At 40.2% G+C, this 25,612-nt stretch overlaps 1 protein-coding gene across 2 annotated transcripts; it reads right to left on the bottom strand.

The window, feature by feature from the left end:
* Nucleotides 1–429: 429 nt before the first annotated feature.
* slc16a4 (solute carrier family 16 member 4) lies at nucleotides 430–25,578 on the bottom strand. 2 transcript variants are annotated; one of them, XM_017417717.3, is made up of 11 exons: nucleotides 25,292–25,578; nucleotides 25,042–25,160; nucleotides 23,473–23,606; nucleotides 16,683–16,814; nucleotides 16,077–16,209; nucleotides 15,691–15,834; nucleotides 15,420–15,581; nucleotides 14,712–15,338; nucleotides 9,115–9,326; nucleotides 6,083–6,176; nucleotides 430–2,533 (listed from the first exon to the last, which is right to left on the bottom strand). In XM_017417717.3, exons 4-11 carry the CDS (start codon nucleotides 16,797–16,799, stop codon nucleotides 2,325–2,327), a joined length of 1,698 nt encoding a protein of 565 aa, XP_017273206.1. In that variant the 5' UTR covers nucleotides 16,800–16,814; nucleotides 23,473–23,606; nucleotides 25,042–25,160; nucleotides 25,292–25,578; the 3' UTR covers nucleotides 430–2,324. The 2 variants fall into 2 exon arrangements, with proteins under 2 accessions (XP_017273206.1, XP_017273207.1); XM_017417718.3 differs by lacking the exons at nucleotides 25,042–25,160; nucleotides 25,292–25,578 and adding an exon at nucleotides 24,595–24,944.
* Nucleotides 25,579–25,612: the final 34 nt, after the last annotated feature.

Genomic DNA, 25,612 nt, shown 5'->3' with positions numbered 1-25,612 from the left:
GCCAAAAAAGCTTTTGTGCATGACGCTTTAAAGGAAGCATTCAAAGAGCCTTGCTCCGCATTGTGAAAACCAGCTGAGGGGAAATAAGTTGGTTCTAATTGAAACTGCATTCTTGGAGAAGGAGCCTTCTTTGACCACAAGAGGGCAGCGTAATAAAAGACATCAGTGGATTTCCAGCTGACTACAAATGAAACTGGGGTGAGGCTTCAAGTCGGTAGGTAGGTTTCTAATGCGATCTTTGGCTGAATATACAAGAAAGTTAGTAAAAGACACATCACCCCAGTAAGGCAACTGTGAAAACAATGAAATAAAACGTATATATATAAAAAAAAAAACATACTCCCAAATATAAACAGCAACATTTAAGTGTGCACTTCCATGGCCAGCGCTGAAAAGTCCGGGTACCAGTCTGAAACAGTCCTGTCGGCCTTCGTGGTCAACATCTCACACGTAGTTGGTCAGTTCTTTTTTTTCTTTTTGTTTTTTTTTTTCACACATAAAAAGCTGACAGAAAAAAAGGCAAAACCTCACACACAAAAGCACAGAAAACCCTGCTGCTCCGTGGAGCTCGTCGGCCCCCGTCGCTCTTCAGTCTGAGTGAAATTTAGGTACGAAGGGAACGGCTGGAAGTGGCTTCTTCTCTCAGGAGCTGGTGTGTTTGCAGCTTTTAGAGTACGTGCATCCCAGGTGAAGGAATATGCTGCGAGTGAGTGCGCACTTGCATAGAACTGCCAGGTTCGTCTGGGTTAACGTGCATTTTCACTGTGACGAACAAGATGAGAGACTTTATGGTTGAGGCTTTTGAAAAGCAACAACTGAGGTTTTGATTTATTCCACTGTGTTTTTTTTCATTGCAGCCTAAATGAAGTATTCTTACTTGTGCAGAGGAATTCAGGCGGAACATGTGCAAAGAGGCCATAGTGTTTTTACATTTTTGAAAATATAAAATAATTGTGCAGAGTTGGAGACATTTTAAATCTAAGTTAACTTTGGATTGTCATGTGAAGCGGGAACAACTAAAGAAGCTGAACCTGATTAATTCAGTCCAGCGGCTGGAACTTTATCCTGGTGAGCACAAACGTACTTAACTTAGAGAGAAAGAATGATTCAGCGGTTCGAATTATTTATACATTGACAGAATCAACGCGTCAGTAGAACTGTTTTCAGCCTTATTTGACGGCGTACGAGTCGTGACAGCTGTGTTTATTGTCAGTTAAAGTGTCTCAAACGCTATTTATGGAGTAAAATCGGTAAAGTGTCGGGTGCTCCTGCTGACTTTTATGTTGAGGTTTAAGTGTCGGTTTAAAAATAAGAGCTGAAAGCGGGAATGTCAGCAGCTGATATATGAACGTCTAACGTGAACGTAAAAACATCAAGTCAGAGTATGTGAAGGTGTCAAAAACAGCTCATATCTGAGCTGAATTTCAGTGGCAAAAGTTACCTGTTATTCCTTCCTGAATTTAAAGAGCATGAAACTTGGCAACACGTAAGAATTGTGGGTTTTAGAAGAATAGATTAATGAGCTTTTGGGCATATAAGAGGGACAGAAAGTAACTGAAATCAATCAGAACAATTGGGAAAATAATAATAATATTTTTTTTAAAAAACAATCTAAATTATATAAAAGTTATTCCAAAATTCTGGACCAGACATTGAGGGTTCTGATACGTAACTGGATGAAATTCTGCTGGCAAAGACAAAACAGCATTTAAAGTATTGCTAAAAAATAGATCTAAATATTCAAAGATCTGAGAGTTCAGTGTTAGCGCATGCCTACGATAATCCGACAAGATGCAGTTTCTGTTAAACTGCAGCCGCTACGGGTTTGTTTGTTTTTGGCTTCATTTACAAGATTACATACGGTGACATGTGAACAAGCTGCAATGATATGTTTGCTCAGTAATTCGATTACCCGCCTTTTAAAGATCAGAGGAAGTGTCATGCAGTATAACCATAAACTGCTCCACCGTGACCTCAGTTTAACTAAGAGTTTGACATCAACTGCACGCCGCTGATTGTTGCAAAGTCAGTGCAGTTTTGTTGTCGCGTTAGGAGACAGGGTAGTTTTTTCCTCTAATAAATTACCCTCGCAGTGATCCCCTTCAGTTGTATTTCAATAAGAAAATAAAGGGACAAAGTATTTTGCAGAGCAAATCATTTTGGCTTATTTCAGCGTTCAGACCATGTTCTCGTGTTACTGTACTGCTGGTGTCGCTTGTGCTAAAGTAATGGCCAAGGTCCCCACTTCAGGTCTGAGTCCAGGGTCCGAGGTTTGAGGGCCGGTGGTCGTGAGCGTGTTGGCTCACGATCAACAGATGTCACTCCTACACGGCGCCGTTCTGTAGGTGGTCCGGGGTGAAGCAGCCGTTAATCTTACAGCTGCTTTCTGCCTTCTTGTTCTGGGGCAGTTTCTTCCTGGCCCTCCAGCGCTGAGCGAGCGGCTCCATGAACAATGACAGGGAGGAGAGCAGGTAGCAGAGGCCCGCCAGGTAGAAAGAGCAGTCGTACGTCTGCGTGTAGTCGTACAGGAACCCTACAAAACAGAGACGGGTTAAGTGTCTGTGCACCGCTGAATGAGCACGCTAAACGTCACCTGCGGGGACAGTTACGACATTCTGAAGTGGGGGTTTATGGGTGAGCCGTGAACAAATATTATCTTACCTATAGATAGCTCTTTGGGCGACCTAATTTGGGAGAAGAGTTTAAGTCTGGCAAGACGAACAAGCCAAGTCTGGAAGGAGCCGAGGCCAAAGTGGATTGCTGCCATCGTTTGGACGAGCCTTAGCTTGTCAGTCTGATCAGAATTAAACTGTTTCTCACAACTGAGGTCATTCAAAGAGCGACGGATCGACAACATCATTACCTTTTCACAGAATCAAACAGAATATCTGATCTATCCCTGTTCCACTATTTCTGAAGTTTTAAACGACGATCTCGTGGACCTGTTAGCACTCAGAGTGTGTGTTGTTAATGACTCTCAGCTACTACCACACCAGATTTAAACTTTATCTGTAAAACTGACTGAATTATAGCCGTTGTTATGTTCGCTCAGGTTAATTAGCTGTGGCGGCCACCTTGAATTGGGTTGACTCTAAAAGTTAATCAGTAGGAGACGTGCGTCCAGTGATCACTTTCCGAAAGTTTAGTTAAAAACTAATCACTGCTTCATGAACACACAAAGATGCAATAATAATAAAAGTTCAAGGTTTTGGATTTTATTACTCTGAAAATGTTATCTGTGCTTTTAACTCAAAAATATTTTTAAGAATCAAATATTTTTATTAATTTACTCACTTTTTTGTACAATAAACAGAATAAAGACAGACAAAATGAAAATGCCCAAACAGAATCAGTTTCCTGGAAACACTTTGGGAGTAATATTTGGTTGCATAATTTTTGGCACCAGTTAGAACTTTTGTAAAAATATATTTTGGCCATCAGTAAGTATTTTCAGATGTGTTCGATAAAGTCTGCTCATTGCCAAGTTTTGCAGAAATGTAGGTCAGTGTGGTCCAACTTTTCCTTCTCATCTTCTGAGCTGCATGAGGCGTGCTGACAGGCCCAGACCTTCACCCCACACCTAGTTAACCCACGTTTGGTAACACATTAGGTTTTAAAAGGCTTTGGCTATCTCCGCTGACGAAACGTGACTGAGATAAGAGCTCAGCTGCTGCTGCTGATAGAACCATCCTTCAGCAGGAGGATCGCAGGTTGAACACTGTCAACACCCTGCAGCCGAACGCAGGTTTCTTATTCCAGCAGAAGACGGGGTGAGCCGAGCTGAAAGGTATTACTGAGGCCCTTCGCCATCTTTCACTCCCTGCGATCCATGAGATCCTTATTTAAATCCTTATTTAAATTTAACGTGTTCAAGGCTTCACAGACATATATTTTACTTTCCTACAGGTACTTAGAACACAGGTCTGCAACCTGTGGAACCTAATGTAATGTTTATAGCCTATTTAAATTGACAATAGGAATTGGTACTTTAGCAGTTTATTTGTCCACTTTTTTTGCAAGAAAGAGAATTTCTTGCTCAAAGATTATATCTTGGCATCAAAATATAGCTGTTGTAGAAACATACAGCTATACTTTGTCATAGTAAAGTGTAAAGTAAAAGTGCAAAATACCTTTAATGTTGTGTAATTTATAAGCATTTTGAGGTTTAGAGTTAAGTAATAATTCTTATCTGATGTGATTTCCTGTTTAGCGACCTTTTTGTCCCTTAAGGGATACAGAGTTTAGGGTAGCAATGATGTCATCACGCTGCTGCATCCAGCGCTATCAGAACGTTGCTGATATCTGGTGAGTAAATTTCGGGAGCAGGACAACAGAGTTATTTCCCAGCGTTATGTTTGTTCTCCATGTAGATGTGCGTCATTGACAAGTAAGTTGTGATATTTTGGGTGTTTACGGAGTTAAATGTGTGGTTAGATGCTGTTTATTTGCTGTTATTTTCACCTGTTGCTAAGTCAGAGCTAATGCTACATGCTGAACGTTCATTCCCTCTGACTAATATAGAAACATGGTTATTATTTAACTGTGGAGTTAACCTGCTCTAATTCTGAATATTAATACTGGTTTATGGTTGAGCTTATTTCTGTTATATAAGGTGTAATGGTGTGGTGTAATGAACATGTAATATTGGAACACTTTGGCCTTATTTTCTATATTTTGTTTCCTTTACAGAAAAACCACACACACACACACACACGCACACACCTGCTCAAACCAACAGCCCTCACTCGTTCATCCTTATTCTGCTGAAGAATAACACACGACACACACACACACACAGCCGAGAATCTTGTACTGAACTGAATCCTGGCCTAAGTGGTGTTCTGGCCGACACTCCAGGTTGAGAGCAGCGATAAACACGTACAGCGCCTTTCAGCAACCTTTCCAAATACTAAAATACTAAAAGTAAAGGCGTGCCGTTAATAAATGCCAGGCACATAAGTAGTTTAAGTAAATAAAAGTTCCGGTCTTCTATTTATAAAAAACAACAAAACTCATAATTACAAAACAAACTGATCTAATTTTTTTTTTTTTTTTACAGAATGTTCATTCTTTTTAAGGCAATGGACTGCAGTGCTTTATTTACCCCTAACTGGGCTACTCTTTTACATAAATATGGATTTAACTTGGTCTGCTTAGTGTAATTTTTCTTTGTTAAAGCATATATTGTTTTTTTTCCTTTAAAAATCACTTAAAAATCAATGCATACAATCAATGCAACATAAACTGTAGATAAATTAAAATTGATCACGTATGTTTTTAAGGGTCATTTACATTTTGTGGCTCTATGCAAACTTAATTTAGTGGGAAAGGTGGTAAAGTTGTAATGTAAAGGTTGCAGACCTCTGACCCAGTTAATGAAAATTAAAACGCATCACCGAGTTTGTGTGTTTATCGTGAGACACGTAATCTGCGTGCTCCACATATTGAAGACGGCTTCAGCAGATCAGGTGTACGGTTATCTTTTTTTAGTCGACCTGGCGAAGACTTAAACATTCAGACAGAGACGCTGATCCAACGCAGCGAAGCACATGCAACGAAAAACTGATCCCAGATTAGAAGCAGCTCTCTAAGACTACAAAAGGCAAGCTGCCATCAGTTAAATAAAGTGACTCCAGCCCTCCATGAATACAGAACTGTTATTCTGAGGCTTTGACCCAGTAACCCCCGTGTGCGTTTTTCTCAAAGCAAATCCAAATTTCCAGTACGTGCTGACTGAACACTGTTTTTTTTCTCCCGTATGTTTTCAGTTTTCACGCTCACACACTTTAAGGCACTTCCAGGAATTCAGGGCAGAGTATGAAAATGAGGCAGTAGGCCTGTCAACCTGTCAGTCACCTCATTGGCGCTCCATTACACACACACTTCCTGTCTTAAGTCATCTGACCGTCACTCGAACAGAAACACGCACAAACTCTGTAACGAATCACTTTAAAGAGAAGTACTGTCATGGCTTTCCTTCAACACATGCAGAACCCATGGATGTGTTTATGTACATTTGGGAAAAAAATGAGTCAGCACATGCATAACTCTTGGAGGGTTTTCCAAGAAACCATCCACTCACCTGCCAAAGGAGGCCCTGTGAGGCAGCCCAAGCCCACAAAGAACATGGAGAAGCCCATGGAGTTATTGAGTTTCTCCGAGCCAACCAGATCAACCTGCAGGGCAAAAAGGCACATTCATCCCCAACACACTGAGCAGAGTTACAACATGTTATAACTGTTACACAATGATCTGCATGTACTGCACCACAGCTCAAATCTTATAATTACACCATGCAAAACAACATTTAACAGGAAGCTGGAAACACAAAGCCAAAAAACAGCAAAAACACCTCGTGTTTATTGTGATAAGACAAAAACTTTGACATGACTTCTTTTATAATTCTGTTGACTAAAACTATTTTTCTCAATTTTATTTAGGTACAAAATAAAAAGAATTGATTTAAAAATAAACATGCCCTGTCTTAAATTTATAAAACAAATAAAAAAATAAAAGTTAATGGTTTATAGTTCTCTTCCTCATGTGGGAGAATTGGTTGAATGTACGTTTTTCTCTCACAAACTGTTGAGTCATTGTGTAAAATGTAACTAAAAGCAGAATGCAATGATTTGCAAATCTCATAAACAATGGAACATAGTAAATGTCTAAAAAACTAAAAAATTATACATTTTTGGGGAAAAAACAGTTACTTTATAATTTTATGGCAGCAATACATCTTAAAAAGGCAACAGGGACAATAAATGGTGTCAAAGTAAGTGGTACGAATAAGAAACTCCTAGCGGAGAATTTAGGTTAACTGGCAACAGGTCAGTAAGAGGATTGGGCAGAAAATGACCATTTTACAGAGGCTCGATCTCTCAGAAGTAAAGAAGGGCAGAAGGTCACCAGTTTGTGAAAAACTGCGTCTAAAAATGAAACAAATTCAGAATATTACTCCTCAGAGGAAAATTGGCAAGACTTTGAATGTTCCATCATCTACAGTTCATGACATCATCAAAAGATATAAAGAATCTAAAGAATCTCTGCACAAAGAACAAGGCAGAATGCTGGGATCTTTGGGCCCACAGGCGGCACTGCATTAAAAACAGGTCCAATCCTGTTATGAACATCAGTCACAGGCTCAGGAACACTGTCTTTAAACACTGTTCACCATGTTATCCACAAATGTTGGTTAAAGCTCTGCCATGCAAAGAGGAAGCCATACAGACCGTCTGACCTGTTATCAGAGCACAGCACAAAAGCCTGCCTCTCTGATGGTATGAGGGTGCATTAATGCCTCTGATATGGACAATGGAAAGGCACCATCAGTACAGATTTTAAAATAACATATGCTCTCATCCAGACAAGGTCTTTTTTAAAGGAAAGTCTTGCATATTTCAGCAAGACAACACTGAACCTCATGCTGCATCCACTCCAACACATGGCTTCAGAGGAGAGTTCAGATGCTGATCTGGCCTGCCTGCAGTCCAGACCTCTGACCAACTGAAAACATTTGGCACAGACCCAGAACTGTTCAACAGCTAAAATCCTACATCAGACAAGAATGGGACAACATTCCCTCCGAAACCTCCAGCAGCTGTTCTCCTCAGTTCCTCGACGTTCACAGACTGTTTTTACAAGAAGAGGGGATGCTTCACAGCGGGAAACATTACCCTGTTCCAGCTTTTTTTTTTGATTCCTGTTGCTGCCAGAAATTCTAAATTATCTTCTTTTTCCAAAAAATGTACAGTTTCTGAGTTGAAACATTTGTTTAATGGTAATATGTTCCAGTCAGAATAAAATGAGTTTATGAAATATTCAAATCATTGCATTCTGTTTCTTTTTTTTTTTTTTTGACATTTTAACAACGTCCCAACTTTTTACGAAGTGGGGTTGTGAATGTGAATGCACTCTGCATTGGTGGCATTTATTTTTACGATGCTCAACAGCTTGAGAGCATGAGTAAGGCATGGATACGTCTGACAAAAAAGGTGTCCCTTTAACAAATGACAGTTTCAAAGATGTTTTATTATCATAAACAGAGCTGCAATCAGTGTACAAGTAATTATTGTTCATATTATACTTGACTTTTAAATCAGATTAGCTCGCTGCTGAGTTTTGTGACACTTCATAAAGTCAGATTTGGCACATGTGCAGTGGCAGCTGCTCTGTGACTCCAGGTTTCGTATAAGTGTTTTATATAATTGATGGAATAAACAACTTATATGGAATAATTGGTTGTAAAACTAAAGTCATCAGTGGGCACATTTTTTTCTGTATTATATGAAACGATTCTTCTCATTCGATTTGAAAAACAGAAACCAAAATCGTGTTTTATCTTTTAGGTCGTCACACATTATTATTCAGGCCCAAAGGGATGGTGCTGAGACCACACCACAGGTGTGTGAAATCAACGCACTTTCAAAATGTCAGCATGAATACAGTTTAACCTGAAGATACTGAACACCCAATGACTCAATATGTTGTCCCACCCATAACAGCAGGTGGGGAAAACATTTTCAAAGAACTGTTCCGGTTTGGGCCTTATTTAACGACGTAATAAAACCACCTCATTCGTTCCACACGTCTGTGAATTCACCGGAGGGACGAGCCTGAATGTATCAGGATGAGACTGATGCAGGTTGGATAGTATGTTCAAATTGAAACAAATAGTGGAATCTACACCACAGCTGTAATTATAACAGTAGTGATACCACTAAGATAACTTTCAGAGAGATTTGTTAAACTTAAAAAAAAACCCTGATAGCTAATAGAAATACACCATGATCACATTTCCTCCTTTACAGTGCTGAAAGATGGACAGCTCTAAAGCATTTTTTCCCATTCATTAAAGGCCTTGCACTTCTTGAAAGAATGCATATTACCCATCGGCTTTCATGCCAGAGTTTTAAACTAAGATCATCATCATCACGACAAGAAGGGACGGAGTTATAGTCGTACACAGCTTATTTGAGCAGGAGATAGAATTCAAAGCATAATGAGTCGATTCTTTTAAAACAAACAAACCATTTAAAGGTTTTCAGCCACAAAGAACCAGGAACTGATGATGATTTGTTTGAAGGAAGACCAATGCATGAACAGGTTTTTTCTTACCAGAACAGGCAGCAGCAGAGCCATGTATCCACCGCAGAAGATAGCGAAGAAAACAGCATACACCATCAGCAGTATGTACGACGTTGCCAGAGGGGACAGCAGGTTGACCAAACCGCAGAGGATCAGGTAGGCTTTGTGGTAATGATATTTATGGAACAGGTTCCTGTCTGTCACCCACCCTGAGGCCAGCTGGGCGATGGTCTCTGTGATACCTGGAACAAAATGCAAAGGTGGATGGAGGACAGGATGAGAAATTAAAACTAAACGTGACATTTAAAGAAATAAAGAGGAAAAAAGAAGGCAACGTTTTAAATGCATATCACCCACTGTCTTTCATCTTTCCTTTAGACTGAGTTATATCATGATAAAAAATGACAAAGTTGGAATTGGGTTGACTCCAAATGTTAGATATACACCCAGGGATTACATTCTGAAAGTTTCAATAAAATCCGTCCAGTGGTTCATGAGATATTTTGCTAACAAATCGGGTCGACAGCAATAGTTAATGTCAAAGTTGTGTAGTGCTCAGAGTACAAGTTGAGATGATGAGATGATGCGCAGCTACAACCACTCCAAATCTTTGCTCAAAAGCTGTAAAATTAGCTGAATTATAGTTTTTTTTTAGATCAGCTGGCTGTGGCAGCCATCTTGAATTGGGCTGACTCCAAATCCTAATGAATTGCAGACATACATCCAATGATCACTTTCTAAGAGTTTCATTTAAATTCGTTCAGTGGTCCATAAGATATTCTGCTAACACCACAAACAAATGATTACACACATTCACATTTAGACGCGGGCAAGAAGATAATGGCCTGCCTTTGGCCTTTGACGGTGGGAGATAGTGGCATCCCTCCACTGTACCACTCAAACCCAGACCTGAGCTAGTTGTTATGCACTTAATCTCCTGCGTCTGATTGCTATTTCTGCTGGGACGTGATGACTGGGCAGATATGGACTTTTCTTTGCTGAGGTCAACTGGAATGTGATAGGCGATGCAGAAACTGCAGCGGTGTATTGACCGTTGCAGGAATAGCAATAAGCAGGCAGCGCTGAGCGATAAATCAATGAAACAAACTGGTTTTGTGTGTATCACAGTAACTCATCCTTTGTAGACGCTCTGCAGCACAACTCCACAGGCTGCATCCACTGACACTTTGTTAGGAACCAAAGGAAATCTTGTGAGTCTTCACATTTTTTAAGGCTTAGAAAGGATCCTGTTTGACTAAAACAATGAGAGGCTTGGTCAGTGAGCACCTCTGCACTACTTACCTAACAGGACCTAAAACGAGGTTAAATCGATGACATGAGGCAGCTGTGCAATGTTTATGTGTTCTCATTTTTGTGATCTGAGAAATGTCCCGGAGTGTCCCCCGCTTGCATACTGAAAAGATGTGAGTTTGTTTGTGTGTTTTAGCCTCAGCAGGTTGGTTTAGCCCTGCAGCTGTTCCTGCTCAAACTCAACACAAAGCTGTTTAAATTTGGCCTCTCCAAGTAGCAGCACATCCAACCAAGTGCATCAAGGACATTGGTTCCGTCCGTTACTCTCTATTGTGTCATCAAGTAAAGAAACAGTTAAAGCAATTAACAAAACAGCAAGGTTATAAACTGTTAATATGTTACCTGTTGCAGATAGCTAATTGAACAACCTCAGTTTGGTGAAAAAGAGTTTAATTTTAACCTGACTGATGAGCTAACAGCTAATTTACGACGGGCTAAGACCAAAGAGGACTGCTCCAGTCTCATAAATATTATAGCAGTTTGTTTTAACGCTATTTTATAACGCTTTACATCACTGTTAGTTTCACATTATACAATTATGTACATAAAACTATATGGTTACTGAAAAGCACAAACACAGGCAGCAGCTGATGTAACCATCATGACTGTCCTTTTTTTTTTTTAACACCAACACTTGGTGGTGACCTGCCAATTTGATTCCCAACAGTGCTTTTTCAATTAGTGTGTTCTTATTGATACAAGGTCCCGCAAAAAAAAAAAAAAAAAGATAAAAAACTCCATCCCAGCAAATTGCCAACTACCACATGCATTCGTTTACCTACAGAAACAGTCGAAGTGACTGAAAATAGGACAACAATGGCGGCGTCTGCAGAAGGGCCATACGAAACACGATGTCTGACAATTTTGACAAATTAGTTCATATTTACGCTCAGATTTGTTGAGTAAAGTATGCAGATACAAAGATAAGTTAGGCGGAAACAGTAAACACACCGGTCTACCAAAAGTGTGTATGTTTGAATGCCGAAAACTGTCCTTATGGTGCTCCACCGCCCTGATTGATTATTTGTACAGTTGTCTTACTCAGTTTCTCCTTTTGCAGCAGATTTATTTAAATATTTCCACCAAAATGTCTTCTTTAAGATTCTACACTTGGCCAATTCTGCTATATTTGCAGAATATAGTAAATATAGCAGACTACAGCCTAATGTAGGTTTATCATGTGACTCATGTTTTTTGTCAGAGTGCTTTGTTTACATTGAGTGTGGACCCACATTTCAAAACTGCATATTAGTAAATCTGAAAAACTACTGGAATAAACTATTTCAAACTACACCATTTGACATAGTTCAGGATAACCTTTAATTGTATATTATACAGGAATAAGTAACTTTAAATTGCTCTATAGGGGTAAAGGGCAAAATAAGCTTGCATTGTGATAAACACAAATTTCCGCAAGCTGGTCTTATGTTTGTAGTGGGAACTGGGGAATGGAATGGGAAAGGAAGAGGCTCAGATAATAGAAGAAATATCAGATATTTACCAATGAATCTAATCTTTAAAATGCCCATCCTAGCGTTCACAAAAACCACTAAGAAATGCTTGAGATTGGAGCCGTTTTAAAATGGCAAGAATTCACTTTGGTCTTTGCCCCACTTGAACTACCTGTTAGTCAGAATTAAACTCTCTTCAAACTGAGGTCATTCAAAGAGCTGTCTACAACAGGTAAGATATTAACTGCTCATAACCTTTCCACAGAGCCCCCATTCAAAATATCTGAACTATTCTTTTAAGGTTGGTGCTGCTTACCCTAACAAACAATCACCAATCTTCAGTACATTAACAAGAGCTGGGGAGGAGCAAGGCAAGACGATTGTTATAAACTGGGAAATGTTAACAATATTAAACCAAAGAGTGAAACCACTGATGCCTTTACTTTCAGTGCTCCTCTGCAAAGTATCATCCACTTCAGAACTGGACCCGAACAAAACTGGGACCCCCTCTTGTCTCCCCGCCAACAACTTCACTCAGTTAGTCGTTGCCTAGCGACTCGGGTTAGCTCCAGTGTTGGTGACAGAGTTGACGAACACACTGACCCAGATGACAGCCGTTTCTCTCTCCCTCAGCCAAGCCGGTGGCAACACTGGTTTGGAAAAAAGGGGAGACAGCGGGACACCAGGATGGTGTCTTTGGTAGTGTGGGCGGCGCCCCGTGTCTCTTTTTCTTCTTTACTACAGCGCACATGACCGGAGAACGCAAGAACAAACACATCTAAGTCAAAGGAATCTGTCAGTCCTGCTGTGTGCTGGCACAAAACTCATCGGAGCAAAACGTTCAGAAAAAATTCAGACATCTATATTCTCTGGGCCTGTCTTACAGCTATTCAAAGTTGATGGTTTTACCAAATTAGTTGGTCACTTTTAGTTCTGCTTGTGTCATTTTATACAACAGTATTGTCTGACTCCAATCTGTGGCTCGATCCAGAAGTGTTGCTTTTCTTGTGCGAGCTCAAAGGGATTTCTCAGTGCTTTTTCTGTCATGTTTCCCATTTTGTGCAGGCTTGTGTTGTTTTGCATCAAACTATAGAACGTTATTATTGCCCACTGCCAAAAGAAAAAGGCGATAAATGTTTTTTTTCGTCTGTCTGTGTGTGCATGTATGTGTTTGTTCGTAGCATTAGCAAAATATTTCCTGAACCAGAGGACGGATTTTAATGACAGGAAGTCATAATTTGATGGACATCTACAACTTAATAATAGTCTACCCTATTTAAGATGGCCACTACAGTTAAGCTAACTTATCAAACACAAAAATGGCTATAACATAGCTAACTATAGCACTATGTCCCTCACAAGGTCTGACAAAAACAACTATAGCTCCATCCCTTCTCAGGAAAAGATGCCTCAAACTGTGGTATGAAAGGTGGTGGGCAATTCACATCCCTTCAATTAATGCTGGACCTTAAAGTTTTTTTCTTAAAATTAAAAACAAAACAAAAACAGCCTGAAATAAAATGCCTAAAAAGAGCTCTACAAAACATACCTAAAACATCTGGAGACAAAAATGCCTCATTTGAATTCAAATAGGCACATTTTAGATAAATAAAACAGAGTGTATGACACTAAAGACCTCTAATGTATCTTATCAAAGGATTGTGGAAAACTGAATATTACCAACAGACATATTATAAAACAGAAGTTCACAACTGCTCAATAATTCACAAAGTGCTGACAAAGTGCTGACAAAGTGCTGACGAAGACCTACATGCCTATGTGGTAGGTGGTCAAAATGTTAATGCTGTTTTCTGGTCATATGGAGGGGCCTCATCAGTGGCAGACTGCTAAACCCACCCGTCCAGGCCAGTGGACCAAAGTTCAGCTTTTATGTAAGAGGATTCATTACATAAGACTGCAGAGTCTCAGCAGCTCACAAATAATTAATGCTTAAAAGTTGACTGAGCACTTCTTTGCATCATGTAGAAGATCCTGACTGAAAAAAACTGGACCCACCCCTTAACAGTCTCTGCAAAAAGTCTATGATTAGTCAAATCCAAAGACCTGCAGCCAACTATCCACTGTCTCTTTGTGAAATGGTGCTTTATTAAACTGCCAGTTTTGACTCGAATCAAATTCATTAAAGAAAAGGTGATGTAGATGTTTGACAGACTCAGATTATGTAATACCTGGAAGAAGTTTAACCTCGTGTTTGCTAATTTAGCTTTAAAAAAATACAGTGACTGAGAAGATCCCACTGAACAGTAATAACTACAGTTAAATATCTCCTGCACAAAAGCTTGGAGGAGCTTTAATTTATTTCTTTATATCAAGCATTTTCACTGTGAAATATCAGTGGGTTGTCGCTCTTTAACTGCTCGCTTCAGGTTCTTCCATGACTTTTTTGTTTTGGTTCAAGGTCAAAACTCTGACATAGTTTTTCCTAAACATCAAGTGGAGTTTTCTTTAACCATTCCCGGTAGACAAAGAAGTTTGTTTATAGTAATAACATTGCCAAAATACCAACCTTTTTTTTTTAAATCATTGTGACAACTGCCCTGACATTTTATTTTACAACTTCTTTATAGTAACTGAGAAGTGCATCAATGACAGCATGCAGTCTGGCCCGGGTGCAGCAGAAACAGGCTTGAATCAGGATACCACCTCCATATTTCCCAGTGTTTTTATGTAGGAATCCCAAAAACCTTCAGATATGTTAGATTATAACAGATGGAAATTTCCATTCAACTTGTATAAGACATTAAAAAAAGCAATGAGGCTGTCCTTACCAAAATTTGAAACATTTTTTTTTTTTAAATGAAAAGAATCGTTTCAGTAACAAACATTGACTAAACTTAGCCTCACCTGCCACAGAGATGATGAAAGACGCATCCATTGCATCGATGCCCAGAGTTCTGGCCCTGGCGGACAGGTGGAAGTAGGGGATGAAGTAAGCTAGCTGACTAAAGACCAAGGACCAAGTGTAGATGCAGAAGAAGGGGTTCTTTAGCAAAGAAAAATCCAATACTTTGGTGTTATTGACAGTCACCTCACTCGGCAGGCTGGCATGTGAAGAAAATCCAACAGTGGTGGACCCATTCATGCTACCGTTTAGCTCTGCTGGGCTGTTGGGAGCCGTGGGCTTACACTGACCTGAGTCGTGGTGAGGCTCGTGGCCGTTAACACCATTCAGAACCAGTCTGGTCAGTTCAGGGTTCAATGCCTGGCCTTGAATACATTGCCCTCTCAGGCTCTCAGTGTCCCTGTGAGGTAAGGGGGAAGGTGGGAGAGAGTCTGATTTGGAGAGTCCATTGGATAAAGCCGATGAGCCGTTCAAGCAGCTCTTAGGGTATTCCTTCTCGGCAGAGCTCTTGATGGAAACAGCAGGGCTCTTCTGGATGGCTGAACCAGGTGGCTTCACGTTGATGGGTCGCAGAAGCATCCCAGAAGCCACTAGGTTCAGCATGAGACCTCCGAGAATCAGCATTGCACCTGTGGATAACAAAAAAAATAAATAAATAAATAAAATCTTACTGACTCACATCATCTCATTGATGTATTTGTTCTGCATACCTTGCCAAGCATACTGATCCAGAAGCAGCTGAGTGAATGGGGCTAGGGCAAAGGTCAAACCCATTCCAGACCGCCCAATCGCATACGCTGTTGCCAATCGTTTTCTGAAGTACAATGCTGTTACCACTGAGAAGGATTGGTATAGTAGAGCAAAACCCATTCCTGAAAAATATCGACAAAAAAACAAACAAATCCACACGAGGAACATGCCCAAACTGGTTCAAATGATCAATCAAAAAGCTGTTTTCAGCTTGCACACATTTCAACTCACCAACTACCACTCCCATGCTGATGTAGAGGAAAATCACGCTGCTGGCAAAAATACTCATGATAAATCCCCCGCTAACCAGCACTGCCCCTGTGATCGAAGTTACTCTGGCTCCCAACTTGGCACAGGCCACGGAGGCGATGGGCGCTACAGAAGTGACAGGAGAAGATGCACAAAGTTCGATCAGTTTGGCTTTAAGTTTACAGTCATAAAACATCCAACTTGTTGACTATTATACCTCAAATAGGGAAAACGTCAAGGCTAAAAAAAGAAAAAATTTCTTTTCGAATTTAAATCCAAACATTATGAACAGAATCCAGTTCCAGACTTGAACAGTTAAACAGGTGAAGTATGAGACAAAAATATATTGAATTATTTTTAATTCAAACCTCCAGACAGACGTAGACTAGACATGATTGAGCCTATCCAGCTGATGCTCTCTGAGGAGCCTCCAAACTCATCTTGAAATGCCACAAAGAAGATTCCAAAGCTTTTTAGTGTTCCCATCACAAGGACATTCACCTGCACAAACACACCAATGAAGATAGACATATATGATGCGTGGTATCAACTGTATACAAAACGTACCTTAAATACACATAGTTCACATATAAAACTGTTGTAGTTGTGTGTTCAGCAGATGAGGGAATCACCTGCCATTAGCTCTGAGCACTAAATCTCTATAAAGCAAAAAGTTGAAACAGCTGAGGTGAAGAAGTGCAGACTCAGCCTCTGAACCCCACATTCATGTTCTGGACCAACTCCAGGTTTTATACTGTGCATCCCGAGAGACCAGCTAAAGAAGCATTACAATAATTGAAGGTAATGAAAATAAAAACCCTACTAATAAAGCATGTTTTCTCAGGAATACTGGCACCTTTATCAATGGTCTAGGCTCTCCAACAGATAAACTGAGATTTGAACCAATACTCAAAGTGAACAAAACAAACAAAAAAAAAAATTAAAGAAACAGCAAGGAAGAGAGGTCCACCTACCAGGAAACAATGCAGCACAACCATCCAGCCCCACCCTCCATCTGGAGGGTCCTCATACTGAATTTCTTTCTCCTTCTCCTTCTTCGTGGCCATGGCGTCTTTCCTGAACAGATTCATGATGGCCTCTTTTCACTGGAGGCAAAAAGAAAACAAACAGAGTTGTGATGATTGCACCATTTTAAGCAATGTGCAAGATTCATTATGAAATATAAACCATCTACAATAGGGAGTCAAGAATGTTTTTTAATGATGCATTTTGAAGAAAAACAACAGATGTTTCTATGGATTTTATCCACGTTTCAATAGTAAACTCCTAATCAAGAGCTACTGTAAGGTTTTGGGATCATTTAAAATATTAGATGAAATATTAGATCATGTCATTTTTGTCAGTAGCTGCAAATGCATCTCAAGTCTTTATTCAAACAAAATGGCCTAAATGGTAAATGGCCTGCACTTGTATAGCACTTTATCTAGTCCAAGGACCCCAAAGCGCTACAGACTACAATAAGTCATTCTCCCATTCATCCATTCATTCACACACTGATGGTGGTGAGCTACATTGTAGCCACAGCTGCCCTAAAAACACCTCAAGTAAGCTTAAAAACCTTTTTTTTACACTTTATTAAGCTGTTTTCTTTATATTTACAGTTTCACTTCCACTTTTCTTTTTCACTTTTTCAAAAATAGCAAAAATAAATCCACCCATTTGACCATGAAGCTGTGCACAATGCAACCAAACCTGGATACTTCACCTCCTCTGTCCTCACTAACGTCTGACCAGTGTTCACATAAGGTCTGTATAACTGATAGAGCAAACATTTAGGAACGAGTATATTTCTATGCTTTCTGCAAGCAACAGCTTGTTCCCTGCATGTTGGGCGGATAATAATTTAACTTTGTAGTTAAGCGATTTGGCTGCAAAAATAATTCATGCCCCAAGAGGAGAATGTAATAAGTGATTGAAATAAACCTAGAATGAAAACTTGAAACTCCTGTTGTGGACTCATCAACTAAGGCTCACAGTTTATGCTTCATTTAGTAAAGTCACTGTTGTTGGTGGTTCTCACAGTCAAGTATTAATCTTTGTCTAGAAAAAAAGTGTTGCTCTTTTAACCAGAACTTTTCAATTCTTTTACAGTGATTAAAAGCACCACAGTAAGCGTTGGCTTTCTATTTGATTCTTTATGTCACTGAGTGGCAAAGTTAATATTTAAATGAGTTGAGTTGAGCACGATGATTGTCTTTGTTGTGCAGTGATTAAAGGTACATATTGGAGGCTCTGACTACTAAAAAAAACAATGAAGTCATTTTGTGGCATCTCTTTTGTTTCACTGTATCTCTTGGATGGGTAAAGAGCTTCACCCTAATGTGAATACACAGGGCTGTGAAGGTCACTATGCATCCAAGTCAGGAGGTATTTCATTGTTACACAAAGATAATTTGACATAAAAGCTTCTTTAGTTCTCTTCATGGGGATGACACAATGCAGACACAACACTGAACAGGAAATAATGCATGAAATTCAAGTCAGAAGAAGACTTTTAGCAGGAAATGTATATATTAAATGGTAGAGTCTGAATCCCAATTCTGTCAAGTGTCTTTAGCAAGACCCTAAACCTTCACAAAAATGGTGCAAACTGGTGAGGGGTCCCCGATCAGGTGAGAGTTTTGGGCTTTTTGGTGAATGGTGTGTCTCCTGGCCTCAGCTTGAATTTCTCCTCACATCATAAAACTCTTGATCTTTTTTTTTTTACAGATTATCTCAGCATACAGGTTACTAATGAAATATATGATTCGAATTTGACATCAAGGTGACAGAAAGCTAAAAGCGCACAAACAGAATGTAAATAGATTATTAGGAACACTGATTACTGTTTATTCCACCAAAGGTTTTGGTTAAACCCTTGTTCTTCTAAAGCACATTATTTTAGTCCTGCGTGTTCAGATGAATGAGTGTTTTTATACATTTACAGCTCTTGAAGTGGAGACTTTAACTGTGAGACTGAAGCTTTATGAAGCAAAGTTGAACGTTTGTGGTGAGCTGATTTATGATCAACCGGCTCTCGGAAGGGTGCGAGCTGTTTGCCTCCTAACAGGTACAGCGCAACCTTGAATTACTTCTTGGAACATGTTTGCCAGGGATCCTCCTCTCTGGGATTGGAAATGATTATGATGACCCCAACACACAAGGCGTTGTATGTAAATTATTGTCACACAGAAAGAGAGACCTAAAAAAAATAAAGTAATTACACAAACACTAGATTAAATCAAATATAAGCAGAGCTGAACTTTTGGCTCTCCCCATCAGGAATAATTGAGAACAGCAGGCCACAAACGGATGCAGGGGTGGTGCCGTGGAGACAGACAGTGCAGCAGACCACATGAAAAAGTTATGAGTAACGGCAATGCCTAATTCCACTTTGACATTCTGCTGGTTTCTTTTTAAACAGATTAGGATTTGGCAATTTCGTTTGAAATTTGGTTCACTGATTTGAATATGTAAAACAGTAATAGTAACTTTAATTACTCAGACCAACCAAAGCTGAGGCAGAGGTCTGTCTCCAGAGTTGTGTCTGTCAGGAAGTTTACATACAGTTGAGTAGGTGGAGTAAGTGCAGCAAAGGAAGAACCTTTCGATTTGGGGGTGGATCTGAATTGCACAGAACATGACTTTAAGCCTTGTTTAATGTGTGACTTGGTTTTAAAATCAGGTAAGCCTTCCTTTTGGAACATTTTATTGCACAGCTATAGCTTGTTTACATTCCCTTGGACTTTACTCTTGTAAATTTGTCCCATTCTCCTTTAAAGATCTTCTGCATACTTCAGAGACTAGCTCTGAAATCAGTCCAAAGATGAGCCAACATTTGTGCATTAATGAACATGTGTTAAACCAGTAAGGTGTGTTGCACTCATCAATTATCTTAAATTATGGCTGTGGGAAGTCTTACATGTTGTTCAGTTCCCCAACCTGTTCAATGATGCACATGCAATCCTTAAAAGACAGATAAACCAAAACAGTTCTGTTGTCTCACAATAAAAATAGCCTATTATTGTTCTGTATGTGCAGAATAAAGCAACAATACATCAGATCAAAAAGAATAGCGTGTATTACTAAAAAGGGATAGGGAAATAACAGGATATAAATTTAGTTTATTGATGTTTTTGTTGTCTACACTTATTCTGTGGAGGAATTTTTGCTTGTTTTGGATGAATTAATATAACATGAAACTTTTTCTTTCTGCTCAGATAAGATTCCCTGCCTTCAGCCCTAAAGAGATACGTGATATCATGATTTCAGAACCAATCATTCATAAATATTGAACAGAGCAAACATAATATCTACATGGCTAAAAAAAAACCCGGTAATATTTTGGAGGTTTGATGTTTCTGCAGGATGTCAGTCTGTTAAAATGAGTCACATCTAAATTACTGTGACGCCTACAAACATAAAGACATAACATGCAAACTTAAGAAACAAAATAATCCCTAATTAGATAGAATACTTTAAAATATCTGCTCAGAAACAACATCAATAACCAATTAAACAATTTGAAAACAAGTTTCACTTCAGGTTTGCAACACATAAATGTAACTATAAATATGTCTAAGTTAATAAGGATATAAAACATAATAAAAAATCATATTGGGAACAATAAAACAACACAACAAGTTGAATATCTCTATTAGAACGTCCTAAATGTGCAGCGAACTCATGGAGAGTGTCACCATCTCCTCGGCTGCAGGAAAACAAAGTCATCTCCGGGAAAGCTGGAGACATAGTAAAAACTGGTCTCTTAGAGCCTTCATTGTTAACTCAATCTGACTTAGACCTGTATAATAAGTTTGGACCGAACTGACAGAAAGCTGAAAGCAGATTAAAAGTGGAATGAATTGGGCCAGTGTAGTGTGAGGAAAGTATCCGCCTCTCCAAATAGTGTTAACAAGAGTGCATGTTTGTGAATGTGCTGAGAATCTGAGGGTAAGAGGGACGGTGGGCAGCAAAATGGTGTAACTATGCCTCTTTAATGATTTAATTACTTATCTTGTTTAAAAGGAAGTTTGAGTTTGATTAATTTATGAATGATGTTCTCCAGAATTTGATCTACAATCTATTTTTGGAGTTATTAGTCAAGACGTATTTTCTGTTTACTGTTTATTTTCATCTCCACCTCCTGAAGGCCTGATTTATGAGTCCTTGACCGTGCATGATATACAATACACTCGAGCACCCTGAAAACAGAGGTCTTAAAGGGACAGTGGGGAGTTTTCCAGCGAATCGACCCCTAAGATGCTGGAAAACAAAGTCGTCTCTGAGAAAACTGGAGATGTGGTAAAAAGAAACCAAGAGAGGCTCGGTTTGCAGTCAGCTCCACAAATCCTTTAGCTCCAACAAATGCCTTAAGTTCATGCCTTTGTACTCACTTTAACACCATATGAGTAAAAATGCAGTGAAGATAAATTTTATTGCTTCAATATAAAGCAAGAATCAAGCAGCTCGTTATCTTGTTTGAGCACAGAGGGTGGAAATGAAGGCTGACAACAACCCTGGCTGGTCCTAAAGCTTAAAAGATAAATGAATAAACAACATTTGACAATCCTGAGTGGTTAAATAGAAGGCAATTGGACTTTTCACCTCTCGTCCAAAAGGCTTTTTCAGTTCTTAAGGTTTTCTATAGAAAACAGATTGAACTTCCATTATTTTTTTGGACACAATTTGCTGCTTAGCAAAAGGTTGTTACCAGACAAATAATGAAATAAATCCAAATATTGAACTACATTAAATAAATTAGGGAAGTATTGATCAATTTGCTTGTTTGTAGTCAAGGTCTGTTAGCTAATTTGTTTTCCAATTTCCCTGGTTCAGAAATTTAGCTGCAGCCTTCCTACAGTCCAATACAAAAGGTAAAATTTAAAGTAAAAATTTGGGACAAGGAAAAAAAAAGGAGTTTCACACGTTTTGGAAATCGCTGGGGGATTTCTACAGCAATAAATGGACCAATAGCTGCGTGAAACAAATGAATAAAATCATTTGGAAACTAAAACCTAGAACCAGAACAGGATCTAGGATGTGCACCAATTTATGATCTTTTAAAAAGGTTTTGATCATCTTCAATGTTGATAAAATGCAAGTCTAGGTGCATTTTAGTTGGTCACACATCTGATAACCTCTTTTGGATGTTAATAATGACTCTGACTGCAGTAAATCAAAAACACTCAGTTTCTAGAAGAGGTTATGGCCAAATGAATGGAAGTTTTCCTCTAATCCTGCCTGTTAGAGACCGCTGACAAAAACAGTTGACACACTAGAGCAATGGATTTGGTTTATCATCGTCTACAGACTGCAGACATCACACTAATCAGGCAAGATACAAGAAGTGTGGCCAAAGGTTTTGGCTCCGGTCCAACAGGAGTCACGGAGCCACAAAGCTGAAAGTCAAAGTTTCAACATCAACTTAAAGGTTATCCCGCCGTGCGCACACACAAGCTCCGAGGGCTAAACTGATTACAGTACGGCCAAAAAAAATAAAAATAAATGAAAAAATCTGCTGCAAACTTATTTACTGCAACACCGTTGTGATAAAGTTACAAACTAATGAGTTGAAGTTGTTTAAACTTATTAAACGAAGAATTTTATGTTTCACGTTCAGCAGAATGGAGGATGTCAAATGACACACCTCGTTAATTATTTATGTATAACATATTAAATATTTTTTTAAAAAGGAGGTAAAAGGAGGGACCTCAGCACATTGATTCATCTATAAAAATGGATTTCCTTTTAGGGACGGCTCTCAGTCCAGTACTTTTCCTGTCTTTGGATTTTTTTGACCTCTGAGCGTAAAACCGCTGACATGACAGAAACGCCAAATTCAGCTGGATGACGCCACGTGTGTCGATCTGTTCCCATACAGCTCACGGATACACTTAATGAAAGGTAACGGACAGGTAAAAATCCGCTCTCATGTAAGGAAGCGCACCAACATCTCGGAACTGAAGCTACTCTGCACAGAAGAGGCTAAAGTTCCTCCGAGCTGAGGTGCGGAGCTGATCAATAGTTTACCTTTAGCTGCAGTTGCCGCTGCACGAGGGGTTCATGTTAAATACTGAAAGCAAAGGTTTGCATACCTGTGTACCACTGAGTCGTTTACTCCCCACTCTTTACTCCAAAAAACATAGTTTTTCTTCCTGATTTGATCATTTTGAGTTTCCCTTCTTACTGTTAAGAAACAGATTCTGAGGATGTTTTAGTTTATATTAATGCAACATTTAACAAACCGTACATTAGGTTAGGATACGTCTACACACTGTGTTTGAGACAAGAGGGCAGCACGCCATTTCACTGCCACAGTCTTTAAAGCCAGAAATCTACAGCACGTCTGTTCCAGGGATCTCCTGTTGGGAGTTCGGACAGTAGGAAGAACAGCAGCAAGCGTCTCCAGCTGTATGTTACATTCAAAGTGCTGTTTCTCCTTCAGATATGAGACCGTAGTCAAGATTCAATAAGTTTTTTCTCCGTTTCTGTGGCCTACATACTGCACACACACGCCTGTTTCAGTTGAAAAAAAACAAAATGTTTCACGGTTTGAAGATTAGGATGCTGGGATTTAGGCTGGGTGTCTCCTGTAAACCACATGTTATTTGATGTTGAATGAAATGTAATTAGATAGTTAAAGAAAAGAAGAGCTCAAACTGTCAGGAGCGCTCCATTACCAGCTGATCAACAAGATCTTGTTTGTCTAATTTAACAAGAACTGGTTTTGTTTCTCTTGCGTGTGAATATTTGGGAGTTTACCTGAAAAGTCTCGGTGGTAGGCCTGAAGGCACTGCGGACGCGGAATGAACTCAGAAGACCTAGTTTCTGAGTGTCATTCTGAGGGCGGGCGAAGAGCACCTGGAATTACGGCTGCATCCAGATCAGCTTTAGACCTGCAAGGAGAACACGAAGGCAACAGTAAGCGATAATAAAAAGAAATAAAGACTAAAGCTTACAATAAATGAAGAATTGCCAGTATTACAGCTGAAGCTAAAAAGATGCTTGGTGGATTTAATTATTAGCTATACCTCTGAGGTGAAAAGTGAGTTGCAGTCAATGGGAGTTTAACAAGTTTTACTGAAATCAAAATGCTCGACACGAGGAATTCCAGAGAAAATGACATGCTTGTCTTGCTCATAGAACAATGAACCCTCCAAAAGTTCAGTTATGCAAATGTTTCTACAGCAATTACATGTTCCACCATCACTGGACTCAACTGTCATCGCATCTTAGAATTAAAAGCTAAGAGGCATTATGGAGTAAACACCGTTACAGCCCTCCCACCTGCCTTTCAGAACAAGCTTGACTCACCTGTTGAGCATGTTTTCAGGCTTTAAGAAAAGGTTTTGTCTTGTTATTATCTGTCTGTGTGTGTGTGTGTGTGTGATCTTTGCAAGCAAGCACATACTCCAAAAGTGACAGGAAGATTCAGTGCTCTGACTGATGATGCCAATGTCAACAATAACCGTCGGAGACCGGGCTCCGCACAGCCACGTCTTCACTAAACTACAAACAGTACCACCCGAACTGGAATTTTGTCAGAGCTGTGCTCTTAATATAGGCGGGTCGTAAAGGGCTTGGAGAGCTACGGGCAAGAAAATCAGCCTCTTGACCAAGCAACCTGTTGGGGAAAAAAGTGGGTCAAACAAACAGCACACGTCCAAAATAGTTCCACATGTTACACTGACACAGCAAAGCAATCACCACAGCATGGGGTAAAGTCTGAAAAACAGGGATGGAGAGTTCGTTTCTGTCAAATCTGATGATGGCGCCCGAGGAGTGCATCCATCATATATAGATTCTCGTGCAGAAGTGTTGGCTTTCGTTGTCCATTTTATCGTGTGTGAGATGTATTCGAGTGTGCGCGCTGAAAAAGTTTACCTCTGAAGTTGACGAAACGTCCCACTCAGACCCACCGGCTGATCAGCAGAGGTGAACAAGTTTATGTGAATCCAAGCAGTGTTTTAGAAAGCCGCCCGCAAACTCCCAAGACGAGAAATGACAGGCGTTTACCGGCACTGTAAGATTATCAGTATGCAGGCATGTTCCTGCCTGGCTGCTAACCTGTTTTTGAGCATGTTATACACTCAGCCCCCCTCATATCTGGAAACGAAATCTTTACTCTCTGGTTAAACAGGCGCTTCCATTTCTGCCTGGCTCCTTTATGGGGCTTTGGGGGAAACCTATACATAGGCCTTTGGGAATTTTTTTTAAGATTAGGTCGTGAGTAAAGGGTGTTTAACTGTAAGCTGCGGGCTTAGTCCTCGGGGGCAAACACAAAACCGCATTATTGTGTAGAAAAAGGAGGGGGCAACAGGGTGGTCTTACCGTGCCTCGCTGTGGGACAGTTCTGTCCACTTGGCAGGGCTGATGCATTGCGCCCCTGTGCTCAATTCAACAGCTATTGGGAGGGAGGGAGGGGAGGGGGTTCAGGCTGTTGCAACCACCTAGAAAAACAAAAAACAAATAAACAAATTAGGCGAGAAATGCTACCAAAAAAAGTGACCGGAGCTGAGTTTTTAGGGACAAAAAGAACTTTTGTGGAGCTGTCAGAGGATGCAGCTTGGAGTTGACCTACCTGCAGCTTCCGGCCGCCTGTCTTCAGGGGACCTTCTCGCTCCGTGCCCGCGCCTCTCGGAGGAAACCTCAGCAGAGCGGGACCTCTTGGAGACGGGCTGCCGCGGGACCTTCCTGCTGCCCCCGCGAGGATCGCCGGGCCATAACTCGCGTGTCCGCGCGCGCGCCGGAGGAGCAGCAGCTACCGGGTCTCATCCCCCATCTCCGCCTCAGCATCGCTCGCGCACTGTGCCCGAGGAGCGGCGGCCGGGGAGCGAAGCCCTCGCCGTGGAGCGTCACGTGACCGAGGCGTTGCAACGAGGGCCCCCACCCTCCCCCCCCC

Source organism: Kryptolebias marmoratus, linkage group LG8, assembly GCF_001649575.2.
Source record: "Kryptolebias marmoratus isolate JLee-2015 linkage group LG8, ASM164957v2, whole genome shotgun sequence".
NCBI classification, from domain to species: Eukaryota; Metazoa; Chordata; class Actinopteri; order Cyprinodontiformes; family Rivulidae; genus Kryptolebias; species Kryptolebias marmoratus.
Note: the sequence above shows the minus strand (reverse complement) of the source record. Positions and strands in the feature narration are given on the sequence as shown.